The sequence below is a fragment of the Gouania willdenowi genome, chromosome 20, assembly GCF_900634775.1.
Source record: "Gouania willdenowi chromosome 20, fGouWil2.1, whole genome shotgun sequence".
Taxonomy (NCBI): domain Eukaryota; kingdom Metazoa; phylum Chordata; class Actinopteri; order Blenniiformes; family Gobiesocidae; genus Gouania; species Gouania willdenowi.
Genome location: NC_041063.1, coordinates 25,262,710 through 25,284,479, shown reverse-complemented (window position 1 = coordinate 25,284,479; position 21,770 = coordinate 25,262,710). Strand labels below are relative to the sequence as shown.

General features: G+C 36.8%; 1 protein-coding gene across 1 annotated transcript in view; it reads left to right on the top strand.

Moving 5' to 3' along the window:
• The first annotated feature begins 6,265 nt into the window (after positions 1–6,265).
• The window catches only part of mllt10 (MLLT10 histone lysine methyltransferase DOT1L cofactor), a 57,511-nt gene continuing 42,006 nt past the window's right edge, over positions 6,266–21,770 (top strand). The window contains 6 exon segments of the mRNA XM_028434541.1: positions 6,266–6,632; positions 10,074–10,153; positions 14,072–14,126; positions 17,402–17,511; positions 17,854–17,957; positions 18,248–18,341. Coding sequence (XP_028290342.1) covers positions 6,524–6,632; positions 10,074–10,153; positions 14,072–14,126; positions 17,402–17,511; positions 17,854–17,957; positions 18,248–18,341 — 552 coding nt within the window. The 5' untranslated portion in view covers positions 6,266–6,523.

Below are 21,770 nucleotides of genomic sequence, written 5' to 3'. Positions count from 1 at the left end.
TTACGCACATACATGATTACGCACCAATACCAAGCTGTATAATAACGTAGCAATATTGTAGGTTATTTCTATAACATAAAAATGTACAATCAACACACCGTGTGTGTGTGCGTGTGCGTGTGCGTGTGCGTGTGTGTGTGTGTGTGTGTGTGTGTGTGTGTGTGTGTGTGTGTGTGTGCGTGTGTGTGTGTGTGTGTGTAAATGCACGGTTTTACTCCTTAGTCACACTTTTCTGCCACAGTCCTTCCTTTATGTGTCATATCTTTACGCATTAAACACGTAAATCCCTTGTGACCTGTTCCTTCGGAGAGCAGCTATGTCCCGTGCGCTCCGGGGTCAATCTCCAAACAGACCGGGGGCACGCTCATCATCTTCATCACGTTTTAAGCCTATTTGCCTATTTTTGCTGATTAATTACTGTTCGGCTACTGTATCACACCCATATTACATGTGAGGCGCGTATGGAGTTCATTGCTAAATCCTCCACAAGGGAGAAAAAACACGTCTAATATATATTTATCCGCGTGATTTTGGCTGTAGACGAGTTCCTGACAAAAATAACACAAACAATTTACGTTGAATGCGACTGGCAAGAATGTGTGCTGAAATTAGCCTAAAATAAAAAGTGATAATCCGTTTTTCCAAATGCGTAAATTTGATTTATTTGGGAAAATAAACGTCTCAGATTTTATGATGTGGTAAATAATTAAAAAAAAATATTTGCATAAGTTGTTTGGGAATATCAGAGGACAGAGAACTGATTGAAACACCGAGTACACACACTGTGCTTGTGCATGCGTGTGTGCGTTTGCGGTTGCGCACACTCCAGCTCTGCAACCACAGGGTCCCCCTGACCTGCAGTCATAGCCTATATGTCCGGATGATCCGTGCGTTGGCATCTCATATAAAGATAAGAACGCCCCTAAAATACAACTTTACACTGGTTACAAAGCCAAGCAGAGGAAGAAAAGGGAACCCCCAAATGATTCCCAGAGGGAAGAACGTGCACATCCCGGCCATCGTGCACCGTGGCTGGGCTGCTATACATGCGCGCTGACCCTCCGATCACATGCATGTACCAAGAGTTTGCAATGTCCACGGTGCTTTTCCCCTTGGCTGAAAAATAAATGTGAACACAAAGAAACTTGGTGTTCATTAGTTTAATTAGGAAATGGTTTACCATAATTTTTACACAAAGAATAAAATGCCTGTTTTAAACACGTTGTGCTTAGACTGTAGGGTAAATATATATACCCTACAGTCTAAGCACAATTGACGTTATTATTTAAATTAATTTAATAATACCCACTGGACATCTTTCCTCTTTCTCCACATGCGTATACCAATGCGTAAAACCAGTTTTTTTGTGTGCTTTCTTTTGTAAAGAGGAAACTAAATCCTCGTTTAACAGTATTATTCTATTCTAATAATTAATTACCCAAATTTACCATGTGTGTTTATGCAGATTCGAGCATTTCCAATTAAGACTGGGAAGTCTTTGTTTTGCACCATATGCTCATGCCACAAACCACTTATTCCCCCAAGTCTGCTGCTGGATACCGGCCGGTAGGAGGAGGAGGAAAGGAGGAAAGAAAGAGGGAAGGACGGCACGACAAAAGCGCATACATGTTGCTCTGGAAAATATTCAATCACGGTAAATACAAATACAAAATATGGAGGAAAAATACCTGCAGACAGTTGTTTTCTATTGACCTTTTCTGTTGCACATCTGTACATTTTCATTTTATTTCATTTCAACTTGGAAAAAATAAACACAATAAGGAAAATGTGATTTTTAACAACACAAATTGCACTTTATTTGAAAATGTTTGTCTTTATTTTGCCCCTTAAAAAAATAGCAAAATTATTTTTATTTTTATTTATTTTAAAAAAAACCCGATCACTTTACCTCATTACTTGTTGCGTAAAATGCCAGCATTGATCTGCTAAATGCAGTATTTTATGGGCTAATTGGCCATTAAAATGCACTAAGTAAAGGACAAGTCTCTGTTTCTTTTTAACCACTCATCAAAACAAACGTGTTCCTCCTGCAGCTTTGCATTGAGTTTTATGGAGACACTTGGTCAAGGAGGCGCAGCGCACGGACTTTTTTATGACACCAACCCACACTGGGCCATGCTAAAACACAATGAATTCCTCTCCACCCTCTCCACCAGCAGAAGAATGTGATTTTACATGCAATCCGAGCCTGAAGTATGTGCGGACAGTGGTGGGGGGAGGGCTCTCTTCACCTTTCACCCCACCGTGTTGTTGGGGCTGTTGGAGTTTGCTTTTGCCTGCATGGGCGCGCATGTGCACAGCAGAGACACTCAGAGAGAGCATGGGTTTGATCCAGGTAAGTGTGTTTTTAGGTGTTTGAGGCACTCAACAGTTCTGAGAACTCTTCAATATTTATAACAATACATAAAAGATCCACAATGTCAGGTATAGTTTACACAGTTTACATGTAAGTGTTTGTGTACATGTATATATGCCTACTTTTGTATGTAAATCTCTGCACATAACCTTTTCCCCTTTCATAACACTTAGAACTTAATTGTAAATTGTGTTCATATATGTAGTGAATCCTTATTTTATTTTATTTTATTTTATTTTATTTTATTTTATTTTATTTTATTTTATTTTATTTTATTTTATTTTGTTATATAGTATATTACTTGCAGGTTTAAGGTCGAAATGTTGAGAATAAAGTCGAAATTTTGAGAAGTTGAAATTAAATGTTGAGATTAAAATCGAGAAGATGAGACCTATCACAATATTGTATTGCGTATGCACTTTATATCATCTGCTGTCACTTTGTACAGCACTCCGTCCCTCTCTGGGTTTTTAAAGTGCTTTATAAATAAAGTTAGGTTAGATTGGATTGGATTTTGATTTTTTTTCTCTCCAAATTTCGACTTTAATCTTGTTTTTTTTTAACTTTAATCTCGTTTTTGCAACTTTATTCTCAACATTTCGACTTAATTCTTGTTTTGCCCAAAATTATTTTCTCATCAAAATTGTCTCTAATGCTCTGTACTGATTAAATAAAAAATTTAAAAAATATATTTTTAAAAAAAGCTTTGACAGCCTCTCTGATTTTCTGTTGCAACATTTATTTATTTTTTCAATGATTGGCAAATCTTCATATTATCTCTGACAAGATTGTCCAAACTATCAAATATATTCATGTTGTAATGTATAATCTGTTAAATTTTCAGCTGGTCTAACTTTTAAATTTCACCATCACCTGAAAATGAACCACAATACTTTTGTGTCACATTTTGTTGTAGATACTGTTAATTTTTGTCATTTAATAAATTATTTTCAAAATAAAAGGTTCTTATTCTTTGCATACGCAATATAAACTGGTCCAACCAGTGTTTCTTTTGCATATCTTTCCATAAATTATAATAATTTGATCCAGGTTGACTGTCATAAACTCACATGTGTAGAAACTAGAACTGTTGCCAGTTTTTGGTGAAACAAACTCAGCTGTGTTGTTTCAGATTCAACTTATTTGTTACAAATCATTCTAAAATAGTCTTGCTTAAGATTGAAATACTCCTTATTCCTTAGAAACCATTAAAACTGTTGAAACATTTTCCTTTTCCCACAACAGAACACTGTGAAATACATGCTTGTGCAGATTCATGGAGCATCTGTGGGAAGAGAAGCTACTTTTCCAATGTTGTCATTCGAATTCCCCCCATGTTTTAAACTGTCCAATGTTCACCATTGTCTCCACAGAGAATAAAAACATTGTCTTTTTATGAGGAAGAACACAAACATAAGACAAAAGAACTCCAACACACACATCATTATCCAAACTAATAAACAACCTGCTGCTAATAATCTTGATTTTAATGTTTGCTGCTTTTCGTGGACATTTTGAAAGTGTTCTAATTATTCTAATATGGAGCTAATATATTAGCGTTCTATATAACTTTCTCTCAATGTTGCTGAAATCTAGATATAGACTGTGTTGTGTAATGCTGGCAATAATGCACATATAAAAGTTTGGTTTCCACTATTGTGAAAATTTAAGCCCCTAGTGCAGGGTTTTTCAACCTTGGGGTCACCTGAAATATTGAGTAATTGATAAATAAATACAACACACAATCATAAACAACTGTATTCTGTACTTTCCCTTTGTCAAATCTATCGAGTTCAAATGAAATGCAGTAAAAAAGGAAAATGTATATCTGAGTTCATAACGACAAAAAACTGACTCTAGAAAATGAATATCTTTGGGGTCAATAGAAATTCTTGATATCAAAATGGGGTCACGATTCAAAAAAGGTTGGGAACCACTGCACTAGATACTGTTTCTTTCCACTTATTTACAAAATGAGATTGTTTAAAATGTGTGTTATCGCTCATTCTTTCCATCATTATGCTCTATAGATGTTTTTAAATAGTTTTCTAAGCATAATGCAGTAATAAGATAAAGTGACCAAAAAAGTTTGAGAACCACTCCTCTACCTCATGCACATAACTTGTGCAGACTTTAAACTTAATAAAGTGCAAGTTGTTAAATATTATCAGCCATTTCCAGCTGTTTTTTCAGTAGCCGTACATATTCCTGTAGCTCAACCGCTGCCTCCTCCTTTGCCTCCCTTTGTTCTCTCAGCTCTAATAGGTTTTCCCCTGCTACACACAATTCACTTTTTTCCCCTTTTACCACAGCCCCTCACACACCCCCTCCCTTCTTTAGTGCAGTGCCCAGTGTCGACTGGAGCATTTGAGCAATTTGAAATTAAAGCAAACAATGGGCAGGCACTCCCAGGAACCTCTTGCTCGCCATATTACACGGAGGACGCTCGTGTGCTCTTGCGCATTATTGGCAAGTCATTACGTTTCTCTGGAAACCAAGAGCTGGAGCTGGCTCAGAGAGAGCTGGTGATGCAAGAAGCAGCAGCAGCTGAGTGCTTGGAATAGCATGTGTGTGTGTGTGTGTGTGTGTGTGTTAAGGGTTTGAGTGTATGTGTGTGTGTGTGTGTGCGCGCGGGGTCGAGGAACATCCTTGGTAACAGCATGGAGAGCTGTCAAAACAAGACAGGGCATTGACAGGCTGATGTGCAGCTTTGTGTGGGACTTTTTTTTTTTAAATGATCAGTGAGCAATTCTAAGGATAAAGTTCTCTTGGAAGTTATGCATTTATTTTGATCTAATACATCACAACCAGAATCAGAGCACTTGCACAACTACTAACAATATGCACAACTATAACATCACATTTCAGTCTCACCTTAAAACAGTCGACTCTTCCATTGTCCTACCCTGACTCCCTCTCCCCTGTTCCCTTCCCCCTCACCAAGGTGTAACACTGTACTCTCATTTCATTTGTTTAATAAAGTGTTTCTTCCCCTTCCTTTGGGAGGGCTGGTGATAGTCACAATTATGAAATAAAATGAATGTATTTAATTGTAATAACAAAACATGCATTGCTGTCGCGAAAAGATTGCACAACGTATAGTGTTGACCTTCGAAAACATGTAGAGACAAAGAAAAAAAGTACCAGTTTCATTGCCAAGGAGAGTTTTTAGACAATACAAGGAATTTTAATTGGTGGATGGTGCGAAAAAACTAAACCTAACCAGAAACATAATAATAATAATAATAATAATATGAAGGATGAATATAAACATGAACATATAATAAAGTAGTGAAGGCTAATAAAGCAACGAATGTGTTTCTTTTTTTTTTTTTTTTTATAATAATAATATTAATAATAATAATAATAATAATAATAATAATAATAAAATACAGATGTGTTTCTTGAGAAAAGACAAGGAAAAGTCCAGTTAAGAGGATGAACATTTCATCTATCTTCTCAAACCAAGTGGAACCCAAATGGACAGCGCTAGTTTTTATTTTTATTTTATGACACTTCTTATTGAATTTTAGTAACAAACAATAGATGGAAACATTTTACAGAAAAATGAGGAAATTATGTAAAGAAAAGAGAAGAAAACATGTATATTTCAGATGAAACAGTTAAATAAATGTAGTTTTTACAGCTTTGGGGTTCAATTAAGGTCGAATGGATTCTGTAATGTTGTAACTAATAGAAATAGTTTAAATGCTGTTTTTTTGGAAATATATTTCCATTTATGAATATGAAATTTTGCTATGATGATGAAGAAGTGAACATTGTAAAAACCTAACTAAAAAAAATGAATAAACAAGACAGAAGCTATTGAGGATATGTGATGGGAAAGCGCCAGTCCGTCTCTGACTGGACTGTGCGTCATGACGCACTTCCGGTACTACGTAAAGTTTCCCCTTTCTCGCCACCGCGCCGTGATGTTATGGTGGAAAAAAATATATCTCGAAAAGGGACGTAAACACGTTTAAACCATGACATTCCGACCGAGGGGGGCTTAGAGCCGCACAGCCAGCAACCGAGGGCTCGTCTCGGGTGCAGGTCCGGGTCTTTTCTTCACCTTTTCTCGCTCCGCATGTCCGCTCCGCTCGTAGATGGTCTCTGGCGGCGAACGACGAGCTCTCGACGAGTAATATGAAGGAGATGATTGGAGGCTGCTGTGTGTGCTCTGACGAGCGCGGCTGGGCCGAAAACCCGCTGGTTTATTGTGACGGACATGGCTGCAATGTTGCCGTGCACCAAGGTAAGCCGTTTGTTAACGATTAGCACTGCAGCTAGCCCCAATGCTAACAGGCTAGCAGCGTTATCTGGCTGAAAGGTTATGGAGCCTCACCAAGGCCAGGCTGAGGTCACACTCCGGGAAAAAAACGTAAACTACTTTACTATGTTAAAGTTATCTTATAATAAAGGTGGACAATCTGTTGTTTTCACGTGTTTTGTGGGAAATATAGTGCAGTAATGATGATCTATGTGTGTACACAAGAAAACGCAATTAATGCATAATTCAAGGAACCCAAAGCTAATGTAAAGATAAGTTACTAACTAAACAAAATGGAAAACCGTGTTTTTATTGCATTCAGGCATTTGAATTTCTGTGCAACTCTTGTAGTAGTAGTAGTAGTAGCTCACATGGTGACGCCATACTGTTTACATGTTTAGGAGCAGGGGGAGGAAATGTGAGCACGTATACTTGAACATCAGAGAGTGTGTGTTTGCACTAATAGGGATGGGCGATTGTGCTTAAAAAGTTTTGATTCGATTTTTTTATCAATGCACACATCAGATATATTGTCAAAAGTGCAACTTTATTGCTGTGATTGTCATCAAGAGTCAAAATGCATAGAACAATTCCAGAATAAAAAGTAAATGAGCCTCTGTCATTCAACAATTTCAAGCTTTAACCCAGGTTTAAGCAAAAGTGCAACAGCAACTTCACAGTAGCTTAAATTTTCTGATTAAGAAATCAGATAACTACACATTTTATAACATTACAATTAAAAAAATAATAAACTCTTCCCTTAGCATATCAGTACATAGTGCGAATAAAACGTTAAACATGCCTGTGGCACACACACAGCCTACTCAAAATGTAAACAAATGTAAATAAAGAGATGGCTGGCTCACATAGTGCTATGATAACCCATAAGGACAGAACGTGAAAAAGTCTGAAAAACTGTGGTGAGGGGAAAAAAATTAAAAATTAAACTCGAATTTGCAAAATAAAATCTGTTTTTATCTACAAATTCGATAAATCAATTAAATCGATTTTTTTTGCCCAGCCCTAACTGTTAGTAAATGTTTTTTCTGATAGATCCATCACATCAAAAAAATCACAGTAACAAGAGCAGAATATGCACGATGTAATGCATTGGTTTTATGTGTAACATCTCACTGTGAGTGTATTTGTTTCTTATCACTATGATTTACAACAGAGATAATTTGTAATGTAAACAGTAGTGGTGTCACGATTCGATTCAAAGATAATATTGGTTAATTTACAACAATTTAATCCAAAATAACAATGTATGAGTGAAATAAATACCTGGATACAGGACAGTACAGGTGAGGTTTCATAGATTTGTGATGTTTCTTGGAGGGAATTGTGTATAAATTAATTTTTAGGGGTGTCACGACATGATATTGATATCAGCTATCGGTCCGATGTCAGCCAGAAAATGAATATCTGATTTTATCGGACTGCATATAAAATCTCTGATATATATTATATTTATTCAATTGTAGGATACTGTTGATATTATGTTGAAGGTTAAAATTCATGTAACCAATTGGTTAATTATAAATGGGTCAGTTTTTCCTCATACTTACTGTTACTACTGTTCTCTGTTTGAGTAACATCACTTGATCAAGCCTTTTCTAACATTACACACTACAAAATAAGTAATAAAAGTATGTATGGTTCGTGCTGATATTGTATCGGATTGATATCATTATCGCCACAAATCCGTAAACATTCCCATCGTTTCCTTCTTGCACTACTCCGGGTCTCGCTGCATAGACTGGTGTAGCATTAGCACGGAGTGCTAACAGCTGATGTGTGTAAACAATGGGTCCGTAGCTCAAAGCAGTGACTCCCAACACGATCGGCAGCAGAAAAAGTAGTGCGGTTTGGGCGTCCAGTAGTGCAGTTTGCATTTACATATATGGCAATAAAGTATAATATATATTCTATATTAAACCACAGTGTTAGTTTTAGCTGATAAATAGTTGGAGAGGGAGGAGCTCACATTCTACAAGGCATGTTAGGTGACGTCACCTGCTAACGTGGGCAAAATCCAACTCGCCCGTTTAAAGCTGACTTTTTACAAAATGTGGAATAACAAGGGAGGGAGGAAACAGAACTTTTTACACTTTGTCCCTCTGAATGAGGCTAAAGGAATGTATATCACTGTAGCAAAACCATTATAAAGTGATTTTTTTTCATCATACCTCCCCTTTAATGCTCTTTAGTTTTTTTTTGGAATGCATGTTTTGTTTTATTTGAAGGGCTAATATAAATGAAAAACTTTGTTGTGCTTTTTTTGAAAAGCAAAGGCTACTGGAATATTTAAAAAAATGTCAGAATATTCAATAAACATGTAAAACAGTATTCTAGGCTATTTATGCACTATTGAAAAAAATTGTGAAAAACTTAACAACCGCATTCGATATTCGGTATTTGGCCAAGCGTTTATATTTTCCTCAGCTTCGGCCACAAATTTTCATTTCGGTGCTTTCCTAATTACATATAATTAACCTTTTAGAATAAGAATATTCTATGATTTAATAAAAGACATTAAAAAAATAGAAGATATTGAAAAAATAAATCCAAAAAAACAATATGTATTATATTGGAGATTTTCAGATCGATATCCGATATCCATATTGGATCGGGACACCCTAGTCTGCTTTCATGTCACATCTGCTTGCTCGGTTGTGTTCTCGAATCAATAAGGTTACTGCTTTTTTTTTATGGGAAAAGCAGCTAATTGTCTTCATTTTCCTTCCAATTTAAAATTTTCTGGTTCATGTTGTTGTTTAATAGGGCTCTATAAATATATATTTTTTCCATATACATTTTTTTTTAAAAATTCAGCTTTTTTTTTGGAATATTTATCAATTTTTTCAGAAAATATTAGTTTTTAACTCCTGTAAGGAAACAAAATGAATACTAATAAAAAAGAAAACAATAATTAAACAATAACATATGTCAAAAAAACATCCCTTGTCTCACAATGACGGCATTTCATTCACATTCCGTCAATTTCCACGTTTAACAGTGGATTCTTTTTTCATTGGTTGATTCTGTGATACCGTTAATGTGGAAATTATAGCGCCCTAGTTTAAAGTTTCTTTTCATTTGTTAGAATGTGCTTGTGGCTGTTAAATTATATAAGATTTATGGCATTTATAATGCAACAGTTCTAATTCGTTTAAAATCCGAAACCATAACTTAGTGTGTCACTAAAGAAAGACATTGAATATGGCGTCTGTTATTAAAATGTGTCCTGCATATCATGTATAATGCTATTTATTTATCACTAGTCATTTTGCAGATAACCTTTTCATCAGTGTTGTTATTTGGGTTTATTCTGAGCAATCTGGATTAGAGCTTTATATGTCACTAGGTTGTGGTCAAGATTGAAATGATCCTGATTTTAACCAACATTGTTCCTCTCTCTTTAAGCCTGCTATGGCATTGTACAGGTACCCACTGGTCCATGGTTCTGCAGAAAGTGTGAATCCCAGGAGAGAGCAGCCCGTGTGGTGAGTTGCTTTCATTATTAATCAGCAAAAATTTGTTAAAAACCGTACGCCTCATGGTTAAACAGTGACTTTGTGTTAAGTCATGCCAAAACACACAATACATGCTTTACACACACCCAACGATTCACCAACAAACTCAGTGTGGTTTGCAAATACAGAAACATCATCCACAAGCTAATCCATTTTGTTTTGCAAATAAGAAACATGCAAATCAAACAAATACAAGATGTTTTACACATGTAAAACAAACATGTCTTCAAACTCAAAAAATATTTCAAGTACAAACAGAAATTACAGTACAAAAAAGTTTAAAACAGAACATTTGTGTGTGAATCTGCAAGGTGGAAAATTAGTGCAGAAAGTTACAGTTTGAAGCACCAAAAAAAAAAAAACAATTCTACGACAACGATGAAAAGGCACTTGACTTTGTATTTGAAGGTTTTTTTTTTGTAATAGAAGATATGTTTATTTATTTGCGTGAATCATGCTATCTTTGATTGATATGTTTCTTAGTTGCAAAACAAAATGCATTGTTTTCTGAATGATGCCCAATCAAAGAAATACAGCATGTTTTACATATGCAAACTAACATGTCTTCAAACACAAAAAATACTTCAAGTACAAACTATGTAAGAACATATAATAAAAACTATTTTCACTTTTATTTTGAGTGTGTGTAATACGTCCATGGATGTCTGCATATTTATGTTTCTGTCCATCCACTCTTTTTTTTTTTATTATATCCATGTATTTTAAGGCTCTTATTAATTAAATAGTCTCGGTTTGAGTCCAACACTTCCTTAGGGTGGCCATCTTGGATTACGTCATCACAGTGCGTCATGGCGACAGGGCTAGCATGTGCAGAACGACCAGAATTAATCTAAAGTGGAATTAAAATCAGAATAAACCAGCCACTTAACTAGGATTTAAAGAGTAAGTACACCCCAAAAGCAACTTTTTTCTGTTGAATACATATATATTTGGGTATGAAGTAGTGCAGTTGATTGATCCTAGTCCCACTCTTTACATTTTAGTAAAAGTATTTTAATTTTGCGTATTTAGCTGTAAAATATCTGGTATACTGGCCACTAAGAGTTGAATGTCGGCTATTACAAGTGAATTTTGCTATTGGTTGAACGGTAAGTTCTTGAAATCCCTGCGTCAACACTTTAACTGTTGGCACCTCCCCTCCTATAAAAGTTGAGAGAAGGGAGAGGGTTTCCTCCAATCACAGCCCTCAGTGAGCATTGATTGATAGTCTCACTAAGGAAGTCTAATGCTGCGTGCGTTCCTGCAATGTTGTTTTTGACTTTGTGATTCTATAAAGAGCAGATTCTGTGCTAATCAGAGGGTTCATCAAGCTATGTGTGTATGTACAGACACATAGTGTGTGTATTCCTGTCTTACTCGTCTACTGCGTGTGCGCGGACGTGCGTGTCCGTCTCTCTATGTGCACGGGGTGGTGGGATAGCAAGTCCCTGAGTGGTGTCTGTAAGGCTGTGTGTGAGCTTCACATTGTGATTGCGTGTGCTTGTAGTTGTAGTGACACATTTCAGCTCATGAACTCACTGTGTGTGTACAGACACATCATTGTGTGTATTACAGTCTGTCTCTGCACACAGCGACCGGGCTATCTGAGTGGGCGTGTCTTACTGCTACAGCAGTAATGCCCATAATCAAGTCATTTTTTGAATTTCCCTCCTAGTGGCAGGTCAGCAGAAGGCAGGGGTGTACTTACTCTAAGTTTAATTAGGAATGGGTATTTTTATTTTTTATTACAAGGTGAGTTTTGCTCTTTTTAAAGAGGAAATAAAGGGAAATTTAAGCTCTCATGTAAACTTAGCCATTGAGTTTGTAGTATATAGTACGTTAGTGTGACTTTTCCAACACAGAGTACTCTACCAAAGAGTTTTGTCAATCATAGCCTTAGAGAATTGGGTTAGACACTCCTACTAGATAACAGAAGTCATGCACTTCCAATTACTATGGTACGGGGCTCTGAGGCTGACCTGCTCTCCACATCTCCACATAGCTCCTAATCAAGACTCAATGGCTGCTCTCTGTCTCTGGATGTAAGGTGATGGTATGTCTCCATGAGTCTCAACTCCACCTGACCCCAGCAACAATTCTGAGAACCTGTCAAGATTTTGTCAGGACATGATTTACAACTTTATGAAGCTGTTGATACAGGTGTCAGGGCGATCTGAATCAATATGTGTCACACAGCAGATATTTGTCAGGATAATAGAGTGTATTTTTGGGGAGAGGCTCTGGCCAAGTCATCTAACCACTCCAGCAGAGTTTTTCAATAATCGGCACAAACATATGATTGTGGAGTAGAAGCGTTGCCCCAGGTGTCCTAGGTTTGTTCTAACACACAGATTAGTCAGCATCTTTAACATGGAGAGTAGGTGTGCAAAGAAATAGTTAACTCACGATACTATATGAAATTCGATATATTGCTCACAATACAAAATAAATATGATATAAAAAATGAAAAAAATTCCCATTAAAGAGCAACAAATGTGTAACAAATCTTTGTTGATGAAACATAATTTGACTACAAAAGTGTGGGACAGTGTGGAAGCGTTTAGCGTCGCAAATAAAGAATGAAAACACATTAACCAATCTAACAGTTTTATTATTATTTCTCATTTTTGTAACATAAAAGTTTAGAAACCTGCCAAAATGAACCCAAAATGCAACTTGAAATGTTCAGTAACCTCCCGTAATTTAAAGGAGAGGGTAAAATTGCTCAAATTAAGCATTGTTAACATTTATGATGTTCTACAAGATGTATTATACAATAGGGGTGTCCCGCTCTGATATTGATATTGGATATCGGTCCGATATCAGCCAGAAAACAAATATCGGATTTTATCGGACTGCGTCTAAAATCTTCAATATAATATATATTGTTTTTTTGGATTTAATTTTTCAATGTCTTCTATTTTATTTATTTTATTCAATCAAAGAATATTCTTATTCTAAAAGGTTAATTATATGTAATCCATTGGTTTATCATAAATGGGTCTGTTTTTTTTTTAATAATCAAGCCTTTTCTAACATTCCACACCACATAATAACTAATAAAAGTATGTATGATTTCTGCTGTAGTCGTATCGGATCGATACCGGTATCGCGCAATACGCAAGGATGCATTATCGTTATCGTATCGGAAGTGAAAAAGTTGTATCGTGACATCCCTATTATATACTCAATACATGTGCTTTAATATGTGAGATACACTTGAACATGGACGGATAGACTTTCTGTCGGTTGTTAATCACTAAGTTTAACAACAGGAAGGATAGAATAAAAGGATACATAAGGATTAAAGCATTTAAAAGTCCAACCACGTAGATTATGACCTTAAAAGTCCAACAATGTAACTTTGCTGAATGGATGCGTGTTTGGGATGCTGATTTTATTCAGGGGGAAGTAGATTAGCACAACACTGCTCAACGGATACATGGGCTTGTATCTAGATAAGCGCGCATTGACCATATCACTACACACAACTGACTTATGGGTCTACGGAGCATCCGCGTTGTCCGCCATGTTTTTTATTTTGCAAAATTTGGTGCCACAAAATTTTGTTCCATTCCTAGCGTCGAGTGTAACAGGAAGTGACCTGGATCAACACCAATTTAACTGGAGTTTAGAGATGGAAGCTTGAGAACAGCAAAATTGTAATGCCAGAGAAGCTGAATAACCACTTACACACATGCAACATTTTGTCAGAACATAGTTGATCTGTTTTTCTCTTTAGTTCTTGGCTGCATGCCCAAATTTGGGCAACATTTTTCTGGCCTTGAACGTTATCGTACATGCGTGTTTACCTGTCACTGATATGAATGAGGTCGACCTGTAGTTCCTCAACTTATGATGATGATTTCATTTTTCTTTTGCTTGCAGAGGTGTGAGCTCTGCCCTCACAAAGATGGAGCTCTGAAGAGGACGGACAACGGAGGTAGGCCTTATTTTAGATACACACACACACACACACACACACACACACACACACACACACACACACACACACACACACACACACATCTGTGCTCACCCCTCCTTTGCGTTTTGTCATTAATTGCATGTCACCAGTAAGTTTAAGGAGCATGCTGGGAGAGTTATGTTGCTGTTTGTTGTGTGTGTGTGTGTTGCTTCTCTGTACCGTCCTTGCCAGTTTGTGCTTTATGGGTGTGTGTGTGTATGTTTATGAGGGGGCGGGCCAGGATGGGTATAGTGCATGGCCTGTGAGGAGTCTCCTTCGGGTTCACTGGGAGGTCAGCCCGGTGAAGACTGTAAATATTCTGCGTGCGTGCGTGCGTGTGTGTGTGTGAGTGAGAGTCGGTCACAGAGAGGCACAGCTGTGGGATTGTGTCCAGGCCTGCAGGGAGGCATCAGGACAACACTAACACACACCGTTTTACTACTTTCTCCTTTTTACTTTACCCTTCCCGTGACCCCGGTCTCCCTCTCTCTCTCTTTTTTCCTCCCATTTACTTGTAACATCGTCTCCTTCCATTTCTCTTCACTTGTTGATCTCTGTGGTAGATGCTGTTGTTTCAGGTGGGACAGTAATAAATGAGAGCAGGGAGATTTGGCCTGAAAAGGGTATTTGATTAAACAGCTAAACAGTAGGGCTGCACCGATTTTTAAAAAGCCTGACCGTCCGATCCCCTTTTTTTTTCTTTAACTGATGTCATACACCTTGAATGTCCCAATCTTATTTTATTATAAAACATTGAACAATACCCATGAAACAATATGAACTTGTTGTCTAAAATACTAGATTATATCAGTTCCTTTAGTCTTCCATTTTTCACATTTAAAACAAAACAAACTAAACATGTCCAACAGGTTACACTGCAGACCTGTTGGAACTCGTTTTCCAGAAATAAAGTGCACAGCAGTGTTTTGGTTTTTACAAATAAAGAAAATCACAAGATTTGAGGTAGATTATAAAATAACAATTTACGGGACAATCTAATAAAACATCTTAAAGCACCAATAAATTGTCCCATGTTTTAGGTTTCCTTGTAGAGCAAAAAGAAGAAAAAATGTCCAATTGCAGTAGCTTTATGGATATTTAAATGTAAAAATATTATTCTAAAAAAAAACTTGCAACATTTTACCGGACAAATTTTCTTTAAAAAAATGTAGCTGCTCTCAGACTTATTGCAGTCACTTTTAAATTAGTGGAAGGTTAATATTGATGTCCAATGCCAAGAACTTCATCATTTTCCTCGTTGTAGCTTTGCTCTATTTACTGCTCATAAGCGCTAACTTTAGCTTGATTGCTAGCTTCAAATGCAGCATACTCAGCGGTGTGGTAGTTTCTTAAATGGCGAATGAGGTAACGTTTTGTGTGGGGAATTAATATGACGGTCTAATCTCACAATATTCCACAACTTTTCCTTAATTAAGACACTTTATTTTTATTATTTTTATTTTTAGAATATATTGTAGTAGGAGTTAATATGCTAGTCCACATGTGTCAAAGTCATGGCCCGGGGGGCCAAATCTGGCCCTTTGGAACATCCACATCGGCCCGCAGGAGAAAGTATAAATAACAGAGGTAACATTAATCAACAATATTTGCAGGTGCTCACAGTGCATGATGACCGTCATTTTTAACGTTAAACAGCTGAAAAAACTCACAATTCTTACAAAATCCTTCCCTTAATTAAATAGAACTTGGTCATAAAATCACACAAAAGTAGTTTTTCTGAAGAGACACTATGCATATACAAAAATAATCCCTGATCAATGTCAATACGTGTCAATAATAGTTATTTTTTTCCATCACAACATTAAAAAAATGGCAAAGTAGAAAACTCATATAATAATAAAACTCTTACAACTATGATAAGGTCTTGAATTAAAATGCACGGTCACAAAGTTTGGATCCCGTCATAATCTTTGCTGAATTGCTTAGTCATGAAATGTAATGTCAAAGCACAGGAGGATAGATGATGGGATAGAATAGGGTCAACTACGAGGTTAGAGTTAAGACGTGCACGAGAGAGTGTCATTGATCATTATTGACTACTAACAGCTTCGTCCTTCCTTTACTGACCTCCTAATTTAGAACGTTTGAAGCTTGGCTGTAGAAAGCAAAGTGAAGGCGGTGTCTTTTGTTTTTTTTGTGCTCTGAACATGTGAGCGCTGCGTTTGAGGAGGAACGTCCTGCGACTTTTATGGTCCTGTTTTATAGGCGTCTTCCAGATTCTTGGAGGGACTTCAAAACAACAACAAGCACCCATTTTACACCCCCGCTCCGCCCTCTGTCCTCCACACTAGGTCAAAGGCAGGTCAGGGGTTCAACTGTAAGTTTAAGCCTGTTTTTGTTTCCGCCATGGGGGGAAAAACAGACACCTCCAGTGTGGCGGGAGACTCCCACCTCCATTTGACCTCATGTTCACCTCCTCCAGCTCCTCCTCAGCTCATCGTCAATCCTGCAGCCGCTCCACCACGGCCTGCTGTCAGTCCACTGCTGACACCAGCTGTGTGTGTGTGTGCGTGTGTGTGCGTGCATCACACCTCAATAGATTAGTTTTTAGTTCAACTACCTCCTAATTAACAAATTCAATAAATGGTGAAGCAGTTCAAGTTTAAATTAAACTTTTTTTTTTTAGTACAAGGTGAATATAACTGGGTCATTTCAACAAACTTTCAGGACATCCAACACACTCTGGTCTCAAAAAATTTTGAAATTGTTACCAATTGTTCCGTGATCATTCAATAGACACTGAACATTGTTGGTTTGATCAGATGAATGTTTTTTGAGATATTGGTCAATTTAGTGAGAGGGGTTTGTGTCGATTTCCGCACGTCCTTATTTTTCTTCCATTTTCAGCTTCCATCTCAGGAACTACATCACATAGGAAACAGCTCCACCTACTCCCTCAGAATATACAAAAATATCTGCTATACAGTACATCCTATCTGGTGGACATGCCTGCCCCTCAAAATTCCCTCTGACGCTCCCTAGAAGCGCGTCCACCATGTATTATGAATGTAAACCTGCTGCTTTCGACGTTTTTGGTGTGAACGCGTCATAAGACTGTTCACTTCACTAATGATTAGTCACATACATGCATTGGTTCTTGGGTGACACGCTCTGGAAACTATTTTCATTGGCGTGTAGATGACAAACATCAGCTTTTCATGATCTTTATATTACAAACTAAGATATGTTTCCAGATGACTCGTGATTCCTCTCTCTGTGTCCTTGCACAGGTTGGGCTCATGTGGTTTGTGCCCTCTACATACCTGAAGTGGAGTTTGCTAATGTTTCCACGATGGAGCCCATAGTGCTCCAGTCTGTGCCACATGACCGCTATAACAAGGTAGGGTACGGAAGCCTCATATTGATCCTTTTTATTGAGAAAGCCTTGTATTGTTTATTTAGAAGTATTTAAATATGCGCTAAATGAAGCAGTCAAATCCTTGTTATTATGGTGACAATAATGAAGCAGTTTGATGAGTACTTAGTGACAGAAGTTATATTTCTGTACAACCACTGTATCCTTAATAATAAGCAGAAAGTAGAAGAAAATGTCTGATTTGCTCTTGCTTATTGATTAATAGCTGCCTGTCTTGTCTTGGTGTTCCTAATGGGTTACCCAGTCAGTGGAACTCTTTTTCTTTGAACTGAAAGTGACGCTAACATGCTATCTGTGCATGTGCAGACGTGTTATATCTGCGAGGACCAGGGCAGAGAAAGCAAAGCGGCTACGGGAGCCTGCATGACCTGCAACAAACATGGCTGCAGACAGGCCTTCCATGTCACATGGTGAGACAAGTTCACGTCACATTAACCCAACGGGACAAAGGCGGATATTGTTTCTGCAGCTGTTCAGTTAACGTGGGGGACTGGGAGATTGGACACACTGTTAAGCTAAAGTGCCATTGATAATTAAGCTGTTGCAAATTCCTGTAGTCTGAAACTTTCAGTGTAATGAGTATCTTCTACTTTTTAATGTCCATTTTGCTGAATATGAGTTGATTCTGTTATTGCTTGTAGTTTGTTTACAGTTCTTTTGTTTATAATATGCCTTGTTTTACCCCTCTTTATGACACCAGTGCCCAGTTTGCAGGGCTGCTGTGTGAGGAACAAGGCTCGGACGCAGACAACGTGAAATACTGTGGATACTGCAAATATCATCACAGCAAATTGGTGAGTGTCCTTTTATTTAGTGTCGTAGACTCAGCATGTCTGTAATCATGTACAGTGATGGACAAAAGTATTGGCACCCCTTGGAATGTTTCCAGAAGTTACAGCATTTCCCTCAGTAATAGATGCAATTACAAAAGTTTTTGGTATACACGTGTCTATTTCCTTTATGTGCATTGAAAAAAACACAAAAAAGTAGAAGAAAAAAGCCAAAATTTACATAATTTTACTCAAAATTAAAAACATGGGCCGGACTAAATTGTTGACACTCTTTTAAAACGTCATTTTTTCTCTTCCATCTCCGTCTAGGGAAATTTATACAATCACACAGTACAAATCACATCATACAAGTATTTAATATTGTTCATATTGTACAGTCAGTGTCCTTATTTACAATTTTTTTTCCATTTTTTTGAGATATAGATTATGTATTAAAATACTTGTTTTAGGAGTCGCTGTTTTCTATACTTCTCAGAACATGAAAAGCTCAGTTAGATGATCACTGAGTGTGTCCTAACATAGACCTTTATCTAAACAAGCCACGCTACAGAACTCACTGACACGTGCTGTCCCTTTTAAGAGAAAAAGCCAAAAGTGGCACATTTTGTGCAACTGTTTGATAATAAATGTGCCTGTGTGGCATTTTTCATCAGCAAATTTCATTCTGAATTGTCTTTCTGGTCAGACTTTATTTTAATTAAAATGATTGAGATATGAGGTTTGGTCAATATTGCCCAGCCCTATGGTTTATAAGCTTCTTGATGATATTACACATAGTGGACAAAATAACATGAAGATCTCTGGAGATGATCTTCTAACCTTGAGATTGTTCATATTTTTCCATAATATTGCTTCTTAAGTCCTCAGACCTTTGTCAGCTTTTCTTTTTCTTCTCCACGCTTGGTGTAACGCACACACACACACGCACACACAAAGGTCGAGTTAACTTTTATACAATATAACTGGCTTCAGATTATATTCTATATTTCCAGCACCTGTTACTTGCCACTGGTGAGTTTAATTGACCATCACACACTTGAAATAAAATGTATAAATGATTTACACACAGTTTTAAAAGAGTGCCAACAATTTTGTCCAGTCCATTTTTTTTTTTTTTTACATTTTGAGTAAAATTATGTACATTTTGGCTTTTTTCTGTTTTTTTTTCAATGCAAATGAAGGAAATAAGCACATGTATACCAAAAACATTTGCAATTGCAATAATTTCTGGGAGAAATTTTGTAATTTCTGGAAAGATTGCAGGGGTGCCAATAGGGCTGGGCAATATGGACAAAAACTCATATTTTGATTTTTTTCTCAGAATGGCGATATACGATATTAATCTCAATATTTTTAACTCAATAAAGTCTTCCCAGAAAGACAATTTTGAGTAAAATTTGCTGATGCAAAATGCCACACAGGCACATTTATTAACAAACAGCTGCACAGTATGTGCCAGTTTTGCCTTTTTCTCCTCTAAGGGACAGCACGTGTGAGTGAGTTCTGTTGTGTGTTGTTTAGGGGAAGGTCTGGATTAGAACACACTCACATCTACCTGTGTTTTTCATGCTCTTCTGAAAAGCAACAAAAGCAGCGACTCCTAAAACGAGTATTTTAATACAAAATAAGCTATGAAATATATATCTCCGAAATATGGAAAAATGATGAAGAACACTGTTTGACTGTAGAATGTGATTGTCAATGTTTAAATAAAAACAAGTTCCAAAAATACAGATGTATCTTGATATAGGCAATATTGTTATTTTCTATATTGCTAAAATGGAAAACCTGATATATCTTGAATTATGATATATTGCCCAGCTCTAGGTGCCAATACTTTAGTGATTGTTGTGCATGTCTAGACAGTGTGAATGCATTTGTGTTTCTGTTTAACGTTTATTTACTAGGAATATGTAGTAAATAAACGTGTAGCTGCATGACTAATTACAGTACATTATATTTGTGTCTTTGTTGGCGCAGACTTTTCTTTTGTTCTACTAAATACAGACAGAGTGCTGACCCACTAATTATAGCCCAAACTATTTATATCATTCTGTGAGCAGAGGTGATCTCCCATTATTTCATGTCACTTCCTCTACGTCACCATCCATATCTTTCTCATTGTCTTTTCCATCTTCTCTTCTCCTATTCCCTCCTCTTGGCCCTTTCCTAGCAGCTGTATTCACTGGAACAATGAATCCATCCTGCCACTCATACTCATACACACATTTTTGTAAGAAAAAAAAAAAACCCAACACAATGTCTTCTTTATTTGATGTTTTCTTATTCTACTGTATCATCTCTGTTCCTCACATTTCACTCTGTCCTGAAGCTGGACAGGTCACAGTGGGCTGAGGTGCTGGTGGACGTCCACTGCAGAAACAAGCAGCGCCAATCACACTTTAGTAATCGTCCATACGTTTTTTTCAAACTCATCTAAAAATAAACCTTTGGAGATTTATTGGAGGTTTACACATAATTGATTTACGTATGACACTTGGAACAAATCAAAGCTTCATCTTTAGGAATTGTTAAAAGATTTTGCAGATTAATATTTTATTCTGTGGCTTTTTACATACTTTATTTTTGTTGAAAATTTAACAGTGTCTTTATCAAAGGTGTTCCAGCAACAAAGATGCAGCTTTTCAAGTTTTATGGGTATTTTTATTAGATTTTTGGTTTGTCTGATTAGGAAAAATTAGATTTTTTTGTTCAAGATACACAGCCGACTCTGCTCGTCACACACAGACGCACAGTTAGCACATGTGAGTGATGCTGATGCTGGTACATTGATGGAGCATGGTATCACGTTGGATGCTACTAGTGTATAATGTCATTATAAAGTAGGGGCTGTGATGATGTCAGCAAAGCACATGAGGAATCGATGTAGAGGAAAAGCAATGTGCTCAGCTTTAAGAAATGTCACTTGATGAATGTTTAAGTCCTGTTAGAAACGTGTAGCAAGGTTTTACCAGATTCTTCTTATTGTTGCATCTAATATAGTGAGTCATTTATTAATTACACAGGGTCTCCACGGTCATGAAATTCCTGGAAAAGTTATGGAATTTGAAAAAAACGATTTTCCAGTCTTGAAAAGTCATGAAATATTTGAACTGTTTTGGAAAAGTTTTTGATATATAGCCTATTTTATTTTAATGTTTACAATATGTTCAACCCCAAAGATGTTAAGCGTTATCTCAAAGTGAACATGCTGCATACTTCAGCCGGCGTACGCTAAAAAAGATCTTGATGCTTCAGAAATATTTTGAAAAGGTTTATAAAAATAATTGTGAAAACAGCGTGGGAACCCTGAATATAGTGTCATTTATTAATTACAGGTTTCTGTTTTGTGTGTTTCCTCTGTTCTGTAATTATGTGCATCAAACGGCACATTTGGTTGTATTTTTTGTCCGAGTAATTCAGGAAAGTTGC